This window comes from Chinchilla lanigera, unplaced genomic scaffold (assembly GCF_000276665.1).
Source record: "Chinchilla lanigera isolate Chin_1 unplaced genomic scaffold, ChiLan1.0 scaffold00094, whole genome shotgun sequence".
In the NCBI taxonomy this organism is placed as follows: domain Eukaryota; kingdom Metazoa; phylum Chordata; class Mammalia; order Rodentia; family Chinchillidae; genus Chinchilla; species Chinchilla lanigera.
This window is the reverse complement of record NW_004955495.1, coordinates 6817139-6838253: the sequence shown is the minus strand read 5'-3', so window position 1 is coordinate 6838253 and position 21115 is coordinate 6817139. Positions and strand designations below refer to the sequence as shown.

At 59.4% G+C, this 21115-nt stretch overlaps 1 protein-coding gene across 7 annotated transcripts; it reads left to right on the top strand.

The window, feature by feature from the left end:
* The first annotated feature begins 76 nt into the window (after positions 1 to 76).
* Positions 77 to 20252, top strand: Abca7 (ATP-binding cassette, sub-family A (ABC1), member 7). 7 transcript variants are annotated; one of them, XM_013505096.1, is made up of 47 exons: positions 77 to 177; positions 1475 to 1547; positions 1630 to 1723; positions 1914 to 2055; positions 2138 to 2250; positions 2360 to 2433; positions 2708 to 2788; positions 3291 to 3501; positions 3582 to 3721; positions 4040 to 4156; positions 4282 to 4449; positions 4590 to 4819; positions 5305 to 5481; positions 5762 to 5984; positions 6112 to 6333; positions 6413 to 6614; positions 7243 to 7353; positions 7870 to 8041; positions 8613 to 8744; positions 8823 to 8962; positions 9057 to 9194; positions 9398 to 9582; positions 9659 to 9731; positions 10234 to 10475; positions 10665 to 10794; positions 10907 to 10993; positions 11068 to 11222; positions 11556 to 11680; positions 11758 to 11856; positions 11953 to 12240; positions 12603 to 12635; positions 12741 to 12918; positions 13002 to 13171; positions 13289 to 13466; positions 13979 to 14094; positions 14354 to 14498; positions 14582 to 14705; positions 15209 to 15338; positions 15412 to 15532; positions 15612 to 15674; positions 16718 to 16824; positions 17024 to 17165; positions 18261 to 18395; positions 18482 to 18585; positions 18845 to 18937; positions 19639 to 19879; positions 19969 to 20252. In XM_013505096.1, the coding sequence occupies exons 2-47, from the start codon at positions 1482 to 1484 to the stop codon at positions 20122 to 20124; spliced, it is 6573 nt and encodes a 2190-aa protein (XP_013360550.1). In that variant the 5' UTR covers positions 77 to 177; positions 1475 to 1481; the 3' UTR covers positions 20125 to 20252. The 7 variants fall into 7 exon arrangements, with proteins under 7 accessions (XP_013360550.1, XP_013360551.1, XP_013360552.1 ...); XM_013505097.1 differs by lacking the exon at positions 77 to 177 and adding an exon at positions 232 to 250; XM_013505098.1 differs by lacking the exon at positions 77 to 177 and having other exon boundaries at positions 797 to 1547; positions 10273 to 10475.
* Positions 20253 to 21115: the final 863 nt, after the last annotated feature.

Here is a 21115-nt window from a genome sequence, read left to right as displayed (position 1 = left end):
GTGGCGGGGGCTGAGGCCAATAACAGTGGCCGAGGGCGGGGCGCTGCTGCGGCTCCCGGTCGGGAAGCGCAGTCAGCGTCCGCGGCACCTTGCCAGCCGGGGTCTCCTTTTAAAGGGGCCGTACTCCCCGGCCGCTGTCCGGCGGAGGGAAGGCGGCTGGAGCTGGGAGGCCGAGCGGTGAGAGGAACCCACAGAAGGAGGAAGGAGGGAGACTCGAGCATGCAGGGGTGGAGTTTGGAGGTCGCCAGAGGTCAGCTGCCTGGAAGTTGGGGAATGCTGGCTGTGCCCCAGCTCATCCTTCCTTCCCGGAGTGGCCGCTGAACCGACCAGCAGTGCTCACGGCTGGAGGCCGCATCTGCGGCACTCGAAGGGCCTGCGCCTCCTGCACCTGCGAAGCCCCCATATGACCCCATTCCTGAATCCCACTGTCTAAGAAGGGGCCCTGGCGTGGAGGTCAGGGGTCAGGTTCTCTTTCCCACTGCACGGTTGACCTGCGGCTGCTTACTGCCCCTAGGCATCAGTTTTGTTATCTGTAGGATAAAGCAGACCAGAGCCGTTCGGTTCCAAGGAAATGACCGGACGAGTCGAGCTCTGTCCCTTCTCCTGACCCATTTCCCGGATCCTGTGTTTTTTCGGAGCATCAGTCCTGCATGAAGGGGCGGGCTGAGCTGGGATGCAGTCGCTGTATGGGAGCCTAGATTTGCGCCCACCTTTTCTTTTCTGTGCTGGGCATTACTGCACGTCCCCAGCCCTTTTAACAGTTTCATTTACTTATTTATTTTTTATTTTTGTTTTTTTGGAAACGAGAGCTCTAAGTTACTAAGTTGCCCAGGCTGGGTTCTAATTTGTGATCCTCCTGCCTCAGCCTCTCAGAGTGCTGGGATTACAGGCCTACCCCATCAGGCCTGGCTAATTTGTCCCTTCTTGACCCTCCGTTTCCTATTCTGTAACTGGATTGATAGCCTAGTAAACCCTGCCAGAGTCTAGTAAGCCCTGCCAGTTAGGCGGTTGACATGTTCGGCACAGTAAATATTCGTTGCTGTTATCGTTTTTTGGACAGGCGAGGTGAAAGGAAACCTCCCTTAGGTCTGGGTTGAGGCCAAGGTGAAAGGTGCCAGACCTGGACCGCGTCCCTGGGTGGGGCTTGGGGGTGGAACCTGGTGACGGAAGCGTTAAACTGAGGCTCCGCCCCTGGGGATTCGGGGATGGTCTTTAGGCCCCTTTGTGGGAGCGACAGCCATGGCAACCACTCAGCTGCGAGGACGGCTTCGGGCCGGGTTCCCATTGGTTCACCCGGGTGGAGGAGATTCCTTCATCAACTGCTTACTGTAAACCTGGCTCTAATAGAGCTTCCCGGACCCGGACCCTGCGCGGTGTGATAGTGAGAGGGATGAGTTCAGAGAGCGGCAGGGGACTGCCTGCAGCCGCACAGCACGACCCTTGCACTGACCCCTCCGTCCCGTCCACTGTGCAGTGTCGCCATGCGTTTCCGAACACAGCTGATGCTGCTGCTCTGGAAGAATTTCACATATCGCAGAAGACAGCCGGTAATGCCCAGGGGTGCCGGCCCGGTGGAACGGGCATGACCCCCCCCCATCCCCACGACCTCCCGCCTATTCTGCCCCCCAGGTTCAGCTCCTGGTCGAGTTATTATGGCCTCTCTTCCTCTTCTTCATCTTGGTGGCCGTCCGTCACTCGCACCCCCCATTGGAGCAACATGAATGTGAGCTCTGAGGACGGGGGCTTTGTGTGCGGGGGAAGGGGCTGTGGGATCCCCAGTCCACGGGGACCTCAAGCAGTGGCAGCCGGTACGCGCCCCTGGGGCTGAGCTCGCCGTCGCGGTTGGCTTACAAGCTATGGAGTGGGCAGTCTGCAGAGGCGGGGCTTCAGACAGAACCCATATCTGTCCCCAGGCCACTTCCCCAACAAGCCACTGCCGTCGGCGGGCACCATCTCCTGGCTCCAGGGTCTCATCTGCAACGTGAACAACTCTTGCTTCCCGAAGCCCACGCTGGGGGAGGAGCCGGGCTTCCTGAGCAACTTCAATGAGTCCCTGTAAGCCAAAGGCGGCGCCGCGGCTGGCTGGGAGCCCGGGTCGGGTGGGGCACTGAGCCTCCAGCCTTCTCTCTGTCCCCAGGGTGTCCCGGCTCCTAGCAGACGCCCGCACTGTACTTGGCGGGGCCGGTGCCCGCAGGACGCTGGCTGGCCTGGGTGCACTGATGCCCACACTTAGGGCTGTCCACAGCGCAGGTGAGGTGGCTGAGGTCCCCCACCTTCCCCGCTGCGTGATGGGGACCGTGGAGCGGGGGCGTCTCTGGCCAAGGTTTGCATGGCCCTGTTCTGTGCATTTGGCCCCCAGCCCGGCCTCAGCAGGATGATCGGCAGGAGCGACCTTCCCTCAGCACTCAGCTACTGGGGACACTTCTGCAAGGGGTGAGCAGGACTGAGGGACCAGCTGCTCTTGGAAACCCCTGATACCAGGCTTCAGGACCTAAAGGGACGTTCCTCATCCTGTGTCTGGACAGGGAATATCTGGCATGGTGACAAAGACTCTAGGCAGTGTGTGACCTTGAACAAGTCCTTGTATCCCTCAGAGCCTCAGTTTCCACATTTGTAAAATGGGCACAAAGGTAACATGATGGAAATTTAGTGGAGTGCTTGTCCTTAGGTAATAAGGTCCTTGTCACTCTTGGCATCTTCTCCCCAGGAATCTCTGAGGTCCATCCTGAGCCAAGCACAGGAGTCCATGGGCAGCTTTGTGGAAGCCGCAGAGGACCTGGCCCAGGAGGTAAGACTTCCCACCCAAGATGGGTATGGTGGCACTTGTCTGTCATCTCAGCACTCTGAGAGGCTGAGGCAGGAGGATCTCAAGTTCCGGCCCAGCTGGGACACCCTATCAAGACTATCTCAAAATAAAAAGAATAGGGGCTGGGGATTTAGCTCAACAGCACAGCGCCTGTCTGGCAAGTGCGAGGTCCTGAGTTCGGTTCCCGGTACTAGAAAAAAAAATCAAAATAAAAAGAATAAAAAGGGATGGGGATGTAGCTCATTGCAAATAAGTTCAATCCCCAATACTGAAAAGAAAAGACGGAAAAAGGTTTTACTTAGCGTCAAGCTGAGCCAGGAAGCAATAAGGACAGGCTGTCCCTTGGGTCAGTTTTTCTGTGCACTTGGAGCGAAAGCCAGGATTAGGAGAAGGGGCTTCCGGTGGGGTCCCTGACCTGGTCAGGGCTTGGTGGTGGCTCTGGTGGCGGGAAGATTGCCAGCGCCCTCTGATGACCTCGCCTTAGCTCCTAGCACTGCCCAGCCTGGCGGAGCTTCGGGCTCTGCTGCAGAGACCCCAGGGGACAAGCGGCTCTCTGGAGCTGGTGTCCGAAGTTCTGTGCAGTGCCAAGGGGCCCAGCAGCCAAGGGGGCCTCTCTCTCAACTGGTACGAGAACGGAGACTTGAAGGAGCTGGTGGGCATGGAGCAGGCGCCAGACCTGCCAGACCACGGCCTGAGTGAGTGACAGGCCTCAGTTTCCCTGCTTGGGAAGTGGGTGGTGGGTGTGGAGCCGGGGCTCATGGCATCCGCACCCCAGGCCCTGCCTGCTTAGAGCTGATGGGGACACTGGGCGACCACCCGCTGTCCCGCCTGCTCTGGAGACGCCTGAAGCCGCTGGTCCTCGGGAAGCTTCTCTTTGCCCCTGACACGAATTTCACTCGGCAGATCATGGCACAGGTGAGGATGGCCTGATGCTGGGGGAGGAGGTGGGGCCAGAGGGTTAGGGCAGTGTGTTCGGAAGAGGTAGGAGTTTAGTGTGGTGGCACATGCCTGTCATCCCAGCACTCAGAGAGCCTGAGGCAACTAAGCAATTTAATGGGACCCTGTCTCTAAAAGATAAAGTATATTAAAAGGCCGGGAATGTAGCTCAGTGCAAAAGCCCTGGATTCAATGCCCAGTACCAACAAAACAAAACAGGTGGAGGAGCCAGGGGAAGTGCCCAGAGGCCCTCAGAGGACATGGTAGTGGTGAATGAGTGTGGACCCTTTCCTGCAGGTGAACCGGACCTTCGAGGAGCTGGCCATGCTGAAGGACATCCAGGAGGTCTGGGGCGTGCTGGGACCCCAGCTCTTTGGTTTTCTGAACAACAGTGCAAATGTGGCCATGCTGCAGGTAGGGCTGGGGTGGAGGCAGGGCGTGGGAAGGCCTCACTCCGAGCAGGAAGGGAGACCCGCGTTGCACAGGGGTGCGGGCCCCTGTCCGCGCCAGAGACCCTCCTCACCTGACCCCTCCCCCAGAGTCTCCTGCATATGCAGGAGAAAAGAAGGAAGCGGCCAGGACCTGGAGGCCGCACGGGGGCCGAGGCCCTTCGGTCTTTCCTGGACCCCGGCAGGGGCGGCTACAGCTGGCAGGAGGCGCTTGCTGATGTGGACCGCGTGGTGCGCACGCTGGGCGGCGTGATGGAGGTGAGGGCCTGTAGGGAGGCAGAGTCCAACCTGGCGATCAGAGCGTCGGGGGTAGCTCTACTCCAGGGCTCCAAAGGGGAGAGGCCGCCTTGTCCTGCGGAGGCCCTGAGGGGACAGGTTCGCCCCCTCACTCCCCGCAGTGCGTGTCTCTGGACAAGCTGGAGGCCACACCCTCGGAGGCCGCCCTGGTGTCCCGGGCCCTTCAGCTGCTGGCTGAACGCCGCCTCTGGGCTGGCATCGTCTTTCTGGGACCAGAGGACGCCCCCGACCCTGCAGAAGGGTCGGTGCCGGGACAGAGTCCTGGACACTTGCGAGTCAAGATTCGCATGGACATCGATGATGTCACCAGAACCAATAGGATCATGGACAAGTGAGCGTGGTGGGCAGGGCTGGGTCGAGAGCGTGGTGGTTGGGGCCCGGCAATTCAGCCTATTGGAGACGGAGGGGCGGAGCCTAGATGGTGCCCACAAAAGGCAAGCTAGGCAGAGCCCCGGGAACCTTAGACCAATCGGGATCGTGGTGGGCGTGGCCTATGACTCGAGGAGCTAGCCAGGGCCCTCCCATGGGATAGGTGGAGAGCGGGCCGAGGACGTTCAGCCTATTGGATACCGTGATGGGCAGAACCTGCGCTTTACTCATGTACACTGGGCTCTGCCCAGAGTGCCTTAGACAATTAAGAGTATTGGTGGGCGTGGCCTGGCGGCCCGGGGTAGAAAAGGAAAATGGGTCTAGGTGGAGGGTTGTAGACCCAGGCCAGGTGCTATACTGAGCGCGCAGATTAAAGACAGAATGGGCTGTGACCCACAAGGAGCTCCCAGTCCTTCTCCACCGTTGACTGCCACGCCCCTCGCACAGGTTTTGGGACCCGGGCCCAGCCGCAGACCCCCTGTCGGACCTGCGCTATGTATGGGGTGGCTTCGTGTACCTGCAGGACTTGGTGGAGCGGGCGGTCGTGCGTGTGCTCAGCGGCGCCGACCCCCGCACAGGCCTCTACCTGCAGCAGATGCCCTACCCGTGCTACGTGGACGACGTGTGAGCGCTGGGCCCACCCCACTCAGCCCCAGCCCCCTGTCCCGGAGCTTAGGGGACACTCAAGGCTGCAAGAGTCCCTGTGACCACCCCCCAGCAGGGGGAGGGGCCGGGGTTCTCGAGGATCTTGGGGCACAGAGGGAAAGTGACTTGTACTGAGGCCTGGACCCTCTGCTGCATCAGGCTCCGAGCGGGGGACCCTCGGAGTCCCAGGGCGAGCGGCCGTGCCACGTTGGGGCGGGGAGGCGCAGAGTCCGCATCCTTATCCCCGCGTCCCTCCCAGCTTCCTGCGGGTGCTGAGCCGCTCCCTACCGCTCTTCCTGACGCTGGCCTGGATTTACTCGGTGGCGCTGACCGTGAAGGCCGTGGTGCGCGAGAAGGAGACGCGGCTGCGCGACACGATGCGCGCCATGGGGCTGGGCCGCGCGGTGCTCTGGCTGGGCTGGTTCCTCAGCTGCCTCGCGCCCTTCGTCCTCAGCGCAGTGCTGCTGGTGCTGGTGCTCAAGGTGCGCGCCTCGGCCCCCTCAGTGCTGCAGGGGCACGCGGGACTCGGACGCTCGGATCGCGCGAGCCCCAGAGCCCAAGCCAAGTCCGGACAGAGCCCTGAGCTCCCTTTGCCCCTCCCCCACACAGCTGGGGGACATCCTCCCCTACAGCCACCCGGCCGTGGTGCTCCTTTTCTTGGCGACCTTCGCGGTGGCCACCGTGGTCCAGAGTTTCCTGCTGAGCGCCTTCTTCTCCCGTGCCAACCTGGCCGCCGCCTGCGGAGGCCTCGCCTACTTTGCTCTCTACCTGCCCTACGTGCTGTGCGTGGCCTGGCGGGAGCGGCTCCCCGCAGGGGGCCGCGTAGCCGCGGTGAGGGGCGGGGCGGAGCGGGGCGGTGGGGGCGCCCCTGGCCGCGGCCGCCTGCTGACCTGCCCACCGCAAACTGCAGAGTCTGCTGTCGCCCGTGGCCTTCGGCTTCGGGTGCGAGAGCCTGGCACTGCTGGAGGAGCAGGGCGAAGGCGCGCAATGGCACAACCTGGGCCGTGCGCCTGCTGCCGATGTCTTCAGCCTAGCGCAGGTCTCGGGCCTCCTGCTGCTGGACGCTGCACTCTACGCCCTCGCCATCTGGTACCTGGAGGCCGTGTGCCCAGGTGGGCCTAGAGGGTGGGGCCCAGGGCGGGGACGCGACTGTGCACCAGAGGACTTCTGGTCTTTGGACTCCCAGGTTAGGTTCCTTCTAGAGGCGGGACTGCGGCGCACGTGCGCCCGAGCCTTTGTCTGGACCCGGGGTAGTGGCGCACGCCTATAATTCTTAGTGTTCTGGGAGGCTGAGACAGGAGGAGGCTCACAAGTTCGAGTCCAGCCTGAGCATTTTAGCAACTTAGCGAGACTTATCTCTTACAAAAAAAAAAAAAAAAAGAAAAAGGAACGGCCGGGCGTGGTGGCGCATGCCTGTAATCCCAGCACTCGGGAGGCTGAGGCAGGAGGATCATTGCGAATTCGAGACCAGCCTGGGCTACAAAGTGAGCTGAAGGCCAAAAAAAAGAAAAAAGAAAAAAGAAAAAAAAAAGCCGGTGTCCTTGTACATGAAGACTCAGGCCCCAGTTGAGAGGACGGAGCTTCCCCGCACTAGCGTCTCCGTGGCTGTCAGGGGCTGGGGGTGGGGCTTGCCAGGGAGCCAAAACCTCGCCCAGCTGGCTGCCCAGCTTAAGGAGTGTGGCCAGGCTTAGGTGTCCTCCTTGCGGAAAGCAAGCATAACTGAGAGCCGCTTCTCTCCAGGCCAGTACGGAATCCCCGAACCGTGGAATTTCCCCTTTCGGAGGAGCTACTGGTGTGGACCTGCACCCCCCAAGGGTCCTGCTCCAGCCCCTGCCCCACAGGACCCAAAGGGTGAGACTCCACCTAACCAGCTCCTTTCCCATTTGGACTCTGGAGTCCCACTGATCTCCAGAGAAACCAGGTTCCCTATATTCTAGTCCCCCTGCTACACCCCAGCTCAGGTTGCAGCCCCTTGGGGCTTCCCTAACTCTATTTTCAAAAGTAGTACTGGGAGTTGAACCCAGTACCTTGATGTTAAGTTACATGCCCAGCTCTTTTCATTTTTTTTTTCCCCCTGGGTAGAGGGAATTGAACTCAGGAGTTTGTCCTGGCCAGGCAGGCGCTTGTGCCACCGAGCTATATCCTCGGCCCTCTCTTTTTGTATTTTTTAAGACAGAGTCTTGCTAAATTGCTAAATTTCTCCAGCTGTGCTCAAACTTGAGCTCCTCCTGCCTCAGCCTCCCAGAGTGCTGGACTGCAGGTGCCCATCACCATGCCTGGCTGTTCCCTAACTCCTGCAAACTCCAACTTGATCCAGTTCCAGTTCTAAGGGATCTCCTCCCCCCATGACTCTGCCTCTTTCTGCAGTGCTGGTGGAAGGGGCACCGCCTGGCCTGTGTCCCGGAGTCTCCATCCGGGGCCTGGAGAAGCGCTTCCCAGGTTGCCCGCAACCAGCCCTGCGAGGGCTCAGCTTGGATTTCTACCAAGGCCACATCACTGCCTTTCTGGGCCACAATGGCGCGGGCAAGACCACCACACTGTGAGCTGCCAGACATGCTGCTCGCTCCCCTGAATCCCCTTCCTCATCTGTCCAGTGCAGAACACATCTGGGGTCAGAAGGTTCTGGGCTGTAACCTGGGCGTGTGATGACACACACCTGTCATCCCAGCATTCTGGGAGGCTGAGGCAGGAGGATGGAAAGTTCCAGCCCAGCCTGGGTAACTGAACAATTAATTGAGCAAGACCCTGTCTCAAAATTTAAAAAAGGACTGGGATGTAGCTCAGCGCGGAGGCCCTGGGTTCTGGGGTGTACTTGGGGACTGGCAGCCCCATTTCACTTTGGGCATACAAAAGGCAGGGATAAAGTATTTGCTCAGCTTCAGATTCCTTCCTATAAAATGGGGACACAATACCCCTTTGGAGAGAGTGTATTGGCTTACGCCTGTAATCTCAGCATTCTGGAGGCTGAGGCAGGAAGATTGCTACAAGTTTATGGCCAGCCTGAGCTATATAGCCTCTGTCTCAAACACAAAACCCAAAATACACGGTTGGGTTGGGTGTGCAGTAGGTGTCCTGAGAGAGGTGCTGCGCTGAGACCCCTGCACCCCCAGGTCCATCCTGAGCGGCCTCTTTCCGCCCAGCGGTGGCTCGGCCTTCGTCCTGGGGCATGATGTCCAGTCCAGCATGGCGGCTGTGCGGCCTCACCTGGGCGTGTGCCCACAGTACAATGTCCTGTTTGACATGTGGGTACTGGTGGCTGGTGGGGGGCGGGTCCCTCCATCCCCGCACACCCTGATGGCCGCCCTTCTCCCTGGCCATAGGCTGACGGTGGACGAGCACGTGTGGTTTTACGGCCGGCTGAAGGGTCTGAGCGCAGCTGCTGTGGGCCCCGAGCAGGACCGGCTGCTGCGGGACGTGGGGCTCATCCCCAAGCGGAGCACACAGACGCGCCACCTCTCTGGTGAGCTCGCCAGAGGGCGGGAAGCAAGGACAGATCTGGGCACTGATGTCTGTGCGGGTGGGCAGAGCGGCTGAGATCTCCCTGTCTCCCTAAGGTGGGATGCAGCGGAAGCTATCAGTGGCCATTGCCTTTGTGGGCGGCTCCCGTGTCATTATCCTGGATGAACCCACTGCCGGTGTAGACCCTGCTTCCCGTCGTGGCATTTGGGAGCTGCTGCTCAAATACCGAGAAGGTGAGAGCTTGAGGAAGACTGAGGTTCCCCCTGGATTCTGCTTCTGGGCATTCAGGAAAGGTTTCTGGCAAGGTAGTGCTGGTGTGGGGTTTTGAGGGATGAGGAGGAGTTTGCCACTTGGGGTAGGCAATTCCATCCTGGATACCACAGCTTTGGGAAAGCCCTGGTAGTTTGAGATGGTTCATTAGGGTCCCCATGCCCAGGTCGAACACTGATCCTCTCCACCCATCACTTGGATGAGGCTGAGCTACTAGGAGACCGGGTGGCTATGGTGGCAGGTGGCCGCCTATGCTGCTGTGGCTCACCACTGTTCCTGCGTCGCCACTTGGGCTCTGGCTACTACCTGACACTGGTGAAGAGTCCCCCGTCCCTGGCCACCAGAGAAGAGGTGAGGACCCTGGAGCCCTGACCCCCACAGCTTCTTCCAGCCCGGTTGCCTTGCCAACTGCTGCCCCTGCCTGCAGGGTGACAGTGACTGGAAGGACAGGCTGGGCACTGCACAGAAGCACGAGCCAGACAGCCAGGACAGCACAGCAGGTGGGAGCTGGCCTGGGCCACCCAAAGGAAGGGTGGTGGCGGCGTGGCTTAATTCAGGGGACCCCAAGGGCCCAGTGTGCTAGCACATGCCTGTCATCCCACGCTTGGGAGGCTGAGGCAGGAGGGTTGTCATGAGTTTGAGGCCAGCCTGGGCCACATAACGAGACCCTCTCTCAAAAAACCACAAATATTTAGGGGAACCCAGAATTCAGGGGACCTCTGATCCCCAGCCTTGGGATACATCGAAACAGTCACTCTGTCCAACTCTGGTCCATACCTTTACCTCATCTTGTAATCTCAGCACTCTGGGAGGCTGAGGCACAAGTTCGAGTCCAGCCTGGGTAACTAGTGACTCAGAGAGACTCTGTGTCAAAATAAAAAATCAAAAGGGCTGGGGTTGGAGGTCAGTGTGGAGTCCTGTTTTCCATCCCTTTTACCATACAAACAAAAACAAAACCTGGGTCAACTAGAAAACGAAGCTGCCTCTGACCTTTGCCTGCAGGGTCAGGGGTGGGGATCTCACAGGCCCTGCTTCCCCCAGATGCACCCCAACTCCTGAGCCTGGTGAGGTGCTGGGTGCCTGGGGCACAGCTGGTGGAGGAGCTGCCCCACGAACTGGTGCTGGCAATGCCCTACGAGGGCGCCCAGGATGGCAGCTTTGCCAGGCTGTTCCAGGAGCTAGATAGGCAGCTGGGCACACTGCGGCTCGCCGGCTACGGGATCTCGGACACCAGCCTGGAGGAGGTGCAAGGGGGCTGTGGGAGAGGCTGATGTGGGTCTGCTGGGTGAGCAAGGGAGGCCTGGAGAAGAGGGGCTTTGGAGTATGAGTAGGAGTTTGCTTACGGACAGCAGGGGCATTACAGTAGGGGTGGAAGCAGACGAGGGGCTCCTTCCCGTGGCCCCCAGGCTCTCAGCTCTTGTTTGTTTCCTCAGATTTTCCTGAAGGTGGTAGAAGACAATAGCAGGGACCTAGAACTGATAGGAGCGGTGGCAGCTCCCCGACCCTTGAGCTCTCACCCTGGTCCAGAGCTGGATACGACCTCAGGCCGAGTCTCCGAACCTGGTTGAGTCCACCCCCAATGCATAGCCCTGCTCCTGACTTCTTTGCCCCTGACCCTTGACCTTGGCCCCTGGCTGAGCACTGACCCCTGCCCGTGACCCTGTTGACCCCACAGATGGTATGTCCTGGCCACATGTGCCCATGGCCACCCCACGGCTCCCAAAACTGCCCGAGGAGTCAGCCCTGGAGAATGGAGAGCCCGGTGAGTCCTGCCCTTGCCCACCATGACCCCCATGGCCCCCATGGCCTGACCTCTGACCCTCCCATCCCCACCAGCCGGGCTGGCCTCAGAGACACAGGCCCTGCAGGGTTCTGGGCCAGACATCACAGGCCGGGTCCGGGGCTGGGCCCTGACCTACCAGCAGCTGCGGGCCCTCCTTCTCAAGCGCTTTCTGCTTGCTTGGCGCAGCCACCGAGGCCTGTTTGCACAGGTGAGGGGGCCCAGCCAGCATCAGGGTTGGGGAGCTTGGGTCAGGGGTTCCTGGGTACTGTCTCCACCCCAGCTATCCACTCAGTGGCTTCACTCAACAGTTTAGGCCCATGTGTACTTTTTTTTTTTGGTTTTAGTTTTGTTTTTTTTCCGGTACCGGGAATCGAACTCATGACCTTGTGCTTGCCAGGCAGGCGCTGTACTGCTGAGCTAAATCCCCAGCCCAATCATGTGTACTTATTGAAGGCACTGGGGAGCCATGGATAGTTCTATAGCAAGAGCAGGGACGGGGTGGGGTGGGGTGGAGGTGGCAACTGATGAACTATCCTCCCAGATTGTACTCCCCGCCCTCTTTGTGGGCCTGGCTCTGGTGTTCAGCCTCATCGTGCCTCCTTTTGGCCACTACCCAGCGCTGCAACTCAGGCCTGCCATGTATGGTGCCCAGGTGTCTTTCTTCAGGTGGGCGTCAGGGACAGAAGGTGGGGGGGGGAGGGCTGGGGGCCTAGGGCAAAGCCATGACCCTCCCCCCTCCACAGTGATGATGCCCCAGGGGATCCAGACCGGGCCCGTCTGCTCGAGGCACTGCTGGAGGAGGCTGGCCTGGAGCAGCCGGAAGTACACAACAGCTCCACCTGGTGCGCCCACCCTCCCTGCCTTGCTTTTCCTTCTGGGCTCCAGTCCGATTACTGGGGTGTCCAGGGTCCCTGGTAACCCTGCCTCCATTTCCACAGGACCCCCCAGTGTCTGCAGGGCCCAGCATGCCACTTCTCGGTCCCTGAGGTTCCCACCGACGTGGCCAAGGTCTTGGCCAGTGGCAACTGGACACCAGGATCCCCGTCCCCGGCCTGCCAGTGCAGCCGGCCTGGTGCCCGCCGCCTGTTGCCTGACTGTCCCGCTGCAGCCGGGGGACCCCCGCCACCCCAGGCCCTGAGCAGCTCAGGGGAAGTGGTGCAGAACCTGACGGGCAGGAACCTATCTGACTTTCTGGTCAAAACCTACCCACAGCTGGTGCGCCAGGGGTGAGCAGCCACTGGGGGCATGGGTTGCCTTTTTTTTATTTTTATTTTTTTCAGTACTGGGGATCAAACCCAGGGCCTTCACATTGAGCTACATCCCCAGCTCTTATTTTTAATTTAGAGACAGACGTGCTGTGTTACTAAATTACCTAGACCTGGCTTGAACTTGAGATCCTCCTGCCTCAGCCTCCTAGAGCGCTAGGATGACAGGCGTGCTCTACCACACCTAGCTGGGGAGAGCAGCTGGGGTGCCAGAAGGGTTGGATGCCAGCTGGGACCCTCCCCTCTGTGTTTGCATCTTGCTCTTAACTCTCAGACATCTCCATCTGTCCCCATTCCTGTCTGTCTGTCTGTCCCTCCTACAGCCTGAAGACCAAGAAGTGGGTGAATGAGATCAGGTGAGGGGGGACCTGGCCTGGGGTCCCCTGTCCTGGCACCTTTCCCGTGCCTTCTGCCTTCCCTTGGCTTCCTGGTCCTCAAGTGCCACCCTCACCACTGCCCAGGTACGGGGGCTTCTCACTGGGGGGCCGTGACCCAGGCCTGCCCTCTGGCCGAGAGCTAGGCCATGCAGTGGAGGAGCTGCGGGCACTGCTGAGCCCCCAGCATGGCGGGGCCCTCGACCGCATCCTGAACAACCTCACCATGTGGGCTCTTGACCTGGATGCTCAGAACAGCCTCAAGGTGGGAACTGGGGTGCAGGTGGGTGTCCCCCCTCCATCACCCTCACCCTGAGGCCCTGACCTGGTAACCGTGACTGTTCTCAGATCTGGTTCAACAACAAAGGCTGGCACGCCATGGTGGCCTTTGTCAACCGAGCCAATAACGCACTCCTACGCGCTCAACTTCCCCTGGGCCCTGCCCGTCATGCCCACAGCATCATCACGCTCAACCACCCCCTGAACCTGACCAAGGAGCAGCTGTCAGAGGCTGCGCTGTGAGTCTCAGCCCCATTCCCCCACCCATGCCTCAGTGTCCCTGCTGTTTTTGGTGGTGGGGCTGGATTTGAACTCTGCCACATGCTGGCCATGTAAATAGGCACCCTCATTCCCAGCATGGCCTCCTCGGTGGATGTCCTGGTCTCCATCTGTGTGGTCTTCGCCATGTCCTTCGTCCCAGCGAGCTTCATCCTGGTCCTCATTGAGGAGCGTGTCTCTCGGGCCAAGCACCTGCAGCTCATAGGGGGCCTATCCCCAACTCTCTACTGGCTGGGCAACTTCCTCTGGGATATGGTGCGGGTGGGGGCCTGCATGGGTGAGGTCTGCAGCGTGGTGAGACCCACATACCCTTTCCCAAAATAGCCAAGGAGGTTGAAGCTGAGTGTGGTGGTGCATGCCTCTCATCCCAGCTCCTTTGGAAACAGACAACAGGATAGCAAGTTCAAGCCCAGCCTTAGTGACTTAGTGAGACCCTGTCTGAAAATAAAAAATAAAAGCTGGGCATGGTGGCGCATGCCTACAATCCCAGCACTCGGGAGACTGAGGCAGGAGGATCTTTGTGAGTTCGAGGCCAGCCTGGGCTACAAAGTGAGCTCAAGGCCAGCCTGAACTGCATAGCAAGACCCTGTCTCAAAAAGTCAAAAAACTAAAAAATAGAAAGGGCTTGAGGTGTAGCTCAGTGTGAAGGCATTGGGTTTGATCCTTGCTACTTAAAAAAAAAAAGTGAGAGGTTGAGGGGGGCACAGGGCCAAGGGTGGGAATCACTTCCCCTTCTTACCCAAGGGTGCTTCCTGTCTCCACTGCAGTGTAACTACTTGGTGGCAGCATGTATTGTGGTCCTGATCTTCCTGGCCTTCCAGCAGAAGGCCTATGTGGCTCCTGACAACCTGCCTGCGCTCCTGCTATTATTGCTGCTGTATGGGTGAGGGCCCCGCTTGCTGCGGAGGAGGGACATGGGAGTTCACTGCAGCTCCTGAGAGACTGGAGGTGATCCCAGTCATACTAGCCTCAGTGGGACGCTAATGTGGCCTTAAAAGCTCATCATAAAAAAAAAAAAAAAGCTCATCAAGAGCTAAGCACACCGATACGTGTAATCTCATCACTCTGGGAGTCTGAGGCAGGAAGATCTCAAGTTCAGTCACAGCCTGAATATAGTCACTTGTGGCCCTTGTCACCCACAGCTGGTCGATCACACCACTCATGTATCCAGCCTCCTTCTTCTTCTCTGTGCCCAGCACGGCCTACGTGGTGCTCACCTGTATTAACCTCTTTATTGGCATTAATGGCAGCATGGCCACCTTTGTCCTTGAGCTCTTATCTGACCAGGTAGGACTCTGAGGTGGCTGGGCTTGGGATAGATTGGGAGCCTCAGCTCTCTGAACCACAGCTTCTTCCTGCCTCCTGAGCAGAACCTCCAGGATGTGAGCCGAATCTTAAAACGGGTCTTCCTGATCTTTCCCCATTTCTGCCTGGGCCGAGGGCTCATTGACATGGTGCGGAACCAGGCCATGGCTGATGCCTTTGAGCGCTTGGGTAAGGACTTCTTGTCTCATGGGGTGAGGATCAAGGGGGTAGGAGAGCAAATTGCCTCCAGGGAGAGAACTGAGCACTTTAGACATCCTAAATGCTGAGCTAAGTTAGAGATACAAACATGCAGTACAACAGCAACATGCAGTGGTAAAAGCTAATTCTATGTTGGATCATGTCACAAGTGGTCTAAAAAAGGGAGGTGATATGTCAGGTCTTTTTTTTTAAGTTTTGAGACAGGGTTTCACTATGTCATTTAGGTTGGTCTTGAATTTGCTTATGTAGCCTGGGCTGGCCTCAAACTCAGCAATTCTCTTGCCTCAGCCTTCTGAGTGCTGGCATTACAGATATGTGCCACCACATCCAGTGATATGTCTATTTTCTAGGCAAATTAGATCTCAGCTGAGCATCCTACCCAGAATTTGGTCCTCTCTCCTAAGCATCCAGGGTGAACTGGAGAGGGTACCAGACACTGAGTCCTCCAAGGACCTTCCTTCTTATCCCCACAGGAGATAGCCAGTTCCAGTCGCCCCTGCGCTGGGAGGTGGTTGGCAAGAACCTCCTGGCCATGATGGTGCAGGGACCCCTCTTCCTCCTCTTCACGCTTTTGCTGCAGCACCGAAGCCACCTCCTGCCACAGTCAGTGGGGACCAGGGAAGGGTGGCAGGGGCCAGGGGCCTACCTGAAGCTCACTCATGTCACATATCCTTAGCCCAAAGATGGGGCTGCTGCCACCCTTGGGGAAAGAGGACGAGGATGTGGCCCGGGAACGGGAGCGGGTGACCAAAGGAGCCACCCAGGGGGACGTGTTGGTGCTCAGGGACCTGACGAAGGTAGACACAGCTGGGCAGAGAGCTGGGCTGGGGCCCCCTCTGTCCCCGTTCCTTTCTCAGCGACCTGTGTCTCTTCTAGGTATACCGGGGGCAAAGGACACCAGCTGTGGACCGCTTGTGCCTGGGGATCCCCCCTGGAGAGGTGAGGGGGCCAGGGGCCATGGCTGTGGGGGTCAGTGCTGAGCACACTTTACTAAATCCTACGAGAACTACTGAGTGTCCATCACCCTCCTGAGGGCCTGTATTTAAGGCCACATTAACAACCCCCCATGAAGCACCTGTTGCAGGCTTGACATGGGGGTGCACATCTGTCATCCCAGCACTCTGGAAGGCTGAGGTAGGAGGATCCCAAGTTTAAGCCCTGCCTGGGCAACTCAGCAAGACTCCAACTCAAAATAAAAACTACAAAAGGTTGGGGATGCAGCCTGCTGTTCCATCCCTGGGACCACAAAGAAAAAGAGCACCTACTGCATGCTTACATTTATTTATTGTTGTTGTTGTTTTGAGACAGGGCCTTGCTACATAGCCCAGGATAACCGTGAACTCATGGTGATTGTCTTGTCTCGGCTTCCCCAGTTATAGGCCTGTGCCACCATAGCTGGCCTTTGTTTGATTGTTTTGGCTTATAATTCCATTTACTGAGCACCCCATGTAGTCACGAAAGGTGTACTGAATTTTACTTTTGTGTCAGTTGCGTTTTCTCAAGCATTTATGGAGCCCCCCATACGACACACTTTAATAAGCCAAGACTTATTAAAGTACCCATGTTGTCCCAATTCACATGTACACTTATGTGCCCACCTGTTTGCTGTGTGCCATTTGGTGGCACCTGTCGGGTGTCGGCTCACGTTGTAAGCTACTGTACACTGCGTTGTTTGCCAGCCATGCTCTCACTCAGGAGCAGGTGGCATTTCAGTGAGTACTCGCAGCAGGGGACCCACTGTGGGCTGGCACACAGCTGACAGTCTTGCCCCTGGTATCTGTGGTGTGTGACCTCCTAGGACACCTGCTGGGTGCCTGGATCCATTAGACAAATCCCAGCGCCTCTCCCAGCTAAATGCCAGCTCTCTGCCTTCCTATGGATGCCAGTCACCCTCCTGGGGCTCCACTTGGCCCTAGGCCCCCATGAGGAACCCCAGCCACGTGGGCACCAAGGCCTCACCGAGCCCTGTTTGTGTCCCATAGTGTTTTGGGCTGCTGGGGGTGAACGGAGCAGGGAAAACGTCCACTTTTCGCATGGTGTCGGGAGACACGCTGCCCAACGGAGGCGAGGCCGTGCTGGCAGGCCACAGGTGAGGGGACCCCAGGGGATGGGGGGGCTGACCGAGCCAGTACCCCGCATTACCACGGGTCCCCCATGCCCCCTGTGCATGGGCCGCGCCCCGAGACACATGGCCCTGGCCAGAGTGGGCCTGGATGGGTGGATCCCGAGACCCTGGTGCGTGGCTCCAGTATGGACACTTCCTGAGCCTCCTGTCCCCTGCCTCCCAGCGTGGCCCAGGAACCGGCCGCCGCACACAGCCGCATGGGCTACTGCCCTCAGTCCGATGCCATCTTCGAGCTGCTTACAGGACGTGAGCACCTGGAACTATTTGCACGCCTGCGCGGAGTCCCAGAGGCCCAAGTGGTGCAGGTGAGCACCCCCATTCCTGCTGCCCTGGAGCAGCCCCGCCCCTGGTTATGGGCCACGCCCCTAAGCTACAGAAGCTCTCCTTTGGTTCCCGCCCCTGCCCCGACTTCCTTCCTTCCAGAGTCACAGCTCCTGGCCACGCCCAGGCTCCGACGAACAAACTCCCTCTTCCCCTTGGCTCCACCACTGTCCCCTGCACGAGGTCTGATTCCTCTGACGAGGTCTGAATCCTGCTGTCCTAGTCACACCCTCAAGCAGTGGCCCTATCTTTGGCTCTCTAACTCTTGGCTCCGCCCCTGTCCCTGCCCCTGCCCCCAGATCCCGCTTGGTTTTTTTTGTTTTTTGTTTTTTTTTCTTCCGGTACCGGGAATTGAACTCACGAACTCACGCTTGCCAGGCAGGCGCTGTGCCGCTGAGCTAAATCCCCAGCCCCTTCCCGCTTGGTTAAATTAAAGCCTCAGCTCTCCTTGCCCCAGCTCCTCCTCCGGCCAGCTCCGCTCCTTCAATCCCACTACCCTGTGCACCTCCCGGCTGTGGCTTCGGTTAGAGCTTCGCCTCTTTCGCTCAAGGTCCCCTTCTGGCTCCCTCTTGCCACTCAGCTTGCATCCTCAGTGACCACACTTTACCTCTCTGGCCCTGCTCTGTGTGCGCTCTGGTCCTTAGGGTGGCCCCACGCCATGCTCACCCGAGTTCTGCCCATCCTTCTCTTCCTGCCCTGCACCCACTCGAACCCTGCTCCATTCCTCAGGGCCTCCCCACATTCCACTCCGCCTTCACCCCCTGCTCATTCTGGCCCCAGTCCTGGGTCAGTCTGGCCCCATGCCTCCTCTGGCCCGTCCAACGCTCGCCATGGCCCTGCCCACTTCCACTCTGGCCCCGCCCCTTGCCCACTCTGGCCCTCCCCATGCTCGCCATGGCCCGCCCCACTTCCAGGGTGGCCCCGCCCTGGTACACTAGCCCCACCCTCTGCCTATTCTGCCCCGCCCCGTAGCCGCTTTATCCCTGACCCACTCCCACTCTGGCCCCGCCCCTTGCTCTCTAACCGCACCCCTGTCCACATTGGCCCCACCTCTTGCTCTCTCTGGCCCCACCCCGCAGACAGCCAGCTCCGGCCTGGCGCGCCTGGGGCTCCTGGGGTACGCAGACAGACCAGCAGGCACCTACAGCGGCGGCAACAAGCGGAAGCTGGCGACGGCGGTGGCTTTGGTGGGGGACCCAGCAGTGGTGTTTCTGGTGCGTCGGGGGTCCTGGCTGGGCGGGGTCTGGGACGGGGGAGGGGAGGAGGTAGGACTAGACTTAGTGCCTTCCCCCCTTCCCAGGACGAGCCCACCACCGGCATGGACCCCAGCGCGAGGCGCTTCCTCTGGAACAGCCTCCTAGCCGTGGTGCGGGAGGGCCGCGCTGTGGTGCTCACCTCGCACAGGTGGGCCCTCCGCCACTGCATCCCCGGGGTGGAGGTCGAGGAGGTCCGGGCTGGGGGAGAGGTTGTCTAGCGCAGAAGTCAATGCGCCTGGGGAGGTTTTGACCTGCTGGGGTGAAAGTCCCGAGAAGAGGAACCTCTAGAGCATCCTGGGCCCGGCAGGAATCCCAGAGTAGAGGGTGTCCGAGGTCTGGAGGGAGGGTCCTGGCCAGGAGAGCATAGGTACCCGCGGCCACCGGCTCATGGAACGGGGCCCCCGCAGCATGGAGGAGTGCGAGGCGCTCTGCACGCGCCTGGCCATCATGGTGAACGGGAGGTTCCGCTGCCTGGGCAGCGCGCAGCACCTCAAGAGCAGGTGAGCACCCCAGGTGAGAGGTCTCCAGAGAGGAGTGAAGTTGTGGGCGGGGCGGGGGAGCCACCAGGCCTAGGGCCGGAGGGGAAATTGAATCTAACTGAGGAGGAGCCAAGCACTGTGGCTCGTGCTAGATTTGACTAACAGAGTGAGGTCAGAGGACTGACAGGCAGGGCCAGGAGGGAGATGTGATCTGATTGGTGATCTTGAGGCTGTGGGTGGGCCCATAGGCGGGGTTAGAGAAAGGTTGGTGAGTGGGCGGGGTCTGCGGGTGGGGACCCCCTAAGAAAGTGGTGAGTGGTGGTAGAACAAGGTTAGGGCGCACGAGGTGGAGCGACATGTGCTGGGAAGGGAGTCAGACGGACTCATGGTTAGGCGTGAACTTGGGACCATTTGTAGAGATGGCGGGGCCAGAGTGTAGTAGGGGGGTTATGGGTTATGAGCAGGCGTCGCTGGTTGGGTGGTTGTGTCCTAGAGAGGTGAGGCGGGGCCCTGAGCAGAAGTGGGCGGAGTCACGTGAGTGGGCGGGGCTTCACTGGGTGCGGTTGGAGGGAGGGGCAAGGAGGAGCAGGGGCGAATCTGTGCGCAGAGTAGGAGGTGTCTGGTGGGGTGCGGATGAAGAAACCTGGGATGGTGTGGGCCAGGTGTGGGGTGTGGTGGGCTGTCGGCATGTGTGGCACTGTCCCTGGCACTGTCCACCCCAGGTTCGGAGCTGGCCACACGCTGACCCTGAGAGTGCCTGCAGACCGGCCAGAGCAGGCAGCGGCCTTCGTGACAGCCCAGTTCCCGGGGGCGGAGCTGCGGGAAGCGCACGGGGGCCGCCTACGCTTCCAGCTGCCGCCGGGAGGGCGCTGTGCCCTGGCGCGAGTGTTCGGGGAGCTGGCGGCGCATGGCCCTGAGCACGGCGTGGAGGACTTCTCAGTGAGCCAGACCACACTGGAGGAGGTGACTGCGATGCCGGCCAGGGCTGGGGACGTCTGGGGCCAGCACCCTGGGCTCATAGTCCTTCCTCCTGCGCCTTCTCTCTGGGCCAGGTATTCCTGTACTTCTCCAAGGACCAGGGGAAAGATGAGGAGGATGCTGAAAAGGAGGCCGAGGTGGGGGTGGACCTGGCACCAGACCTGCAGTGCCCCAAACGCACCTCAAGCTGGTTTCTCGATGACCCCAGCACTGTGGAGACAGTGCTCTGAGCCTTCTTGTCCTGGGGGCAGGTGGGAGCCCCCCAACGCCAGAATAAAATAGGCCAGGTTGCTGCGCATGATGGCATATGCCTGTCATCCCAGTACTCAGGAGGCTGAGGCAGAAAGATTGCTGAGAGTTGGTGGCCAACCTGGGCTACACAGTGAGTTCAAGAGCAGCCTGGGCTACATACACAGGGAGACCCTGTCTACAAACAAACAAACAACTCCAAGGGAGTGTGAGGGACCCAGGGCTGGGCTGAGCTCCCAGTGAACATGAAGCCCTCGAGGAATAAAGACAAGGCTAGAAAGGTGTGGTGTCAACAGTGTGTGTCTTTGTGGCAGGCATGTGGGGCCCCCTAGTAGCCTGGTGTCCTGTCCCTGGGTCCCTGTGTGCCCACATGGGCCTGGCACCTAAGGGTGACAGCTGGGAGTGCTTGGACTGGGAAGTGGGGAGAGGTCAGGGCTCTGGAATGTCCCAGGTGCCTTACAGCCTGGAGCACCTGCCTTCCTGCCATCCCAGAGCCCTCTGCCTGCCAGCCTTTCCTACCCCGGCCCCAGAGCAATGAGTGGGCAGCAGCTGGTCTTCAAGGGGCTGCTAGGCTGGGTATGGAATTGGAGCAAGGCCTGGAGAGCTGGGTTTGGGACAGGGGGCTGTGGGCTTCCTGAGCTGTGCCCCAGAGAGGCACCCCTTCCTCCAAAGTTCAGTTTGGATATCTGGGGTGGGGCTGGAGAGGATGAAGCATTTTTTGTTTGTTTTTTCCTTTGTGTACCGGGGATTGAACCTAGGCTCTTTCAACTGAGCTACATCCTCAGATGTTTTTTATTTTTTATTTTGAGACAGAGACTTGCTCAGTTGTTAAATTGCTCAGGCTGAGCTTAAACTTGCAACCTGCCTGCTTCAGCCCCCCAAACTGCTGGGATGACAGGTATGCAGCACCATGCCAGATCTGAGTTTTCAAATCACAGGGCAAGGCTGGTCGTGGTGGTGCACGCCTGTAAT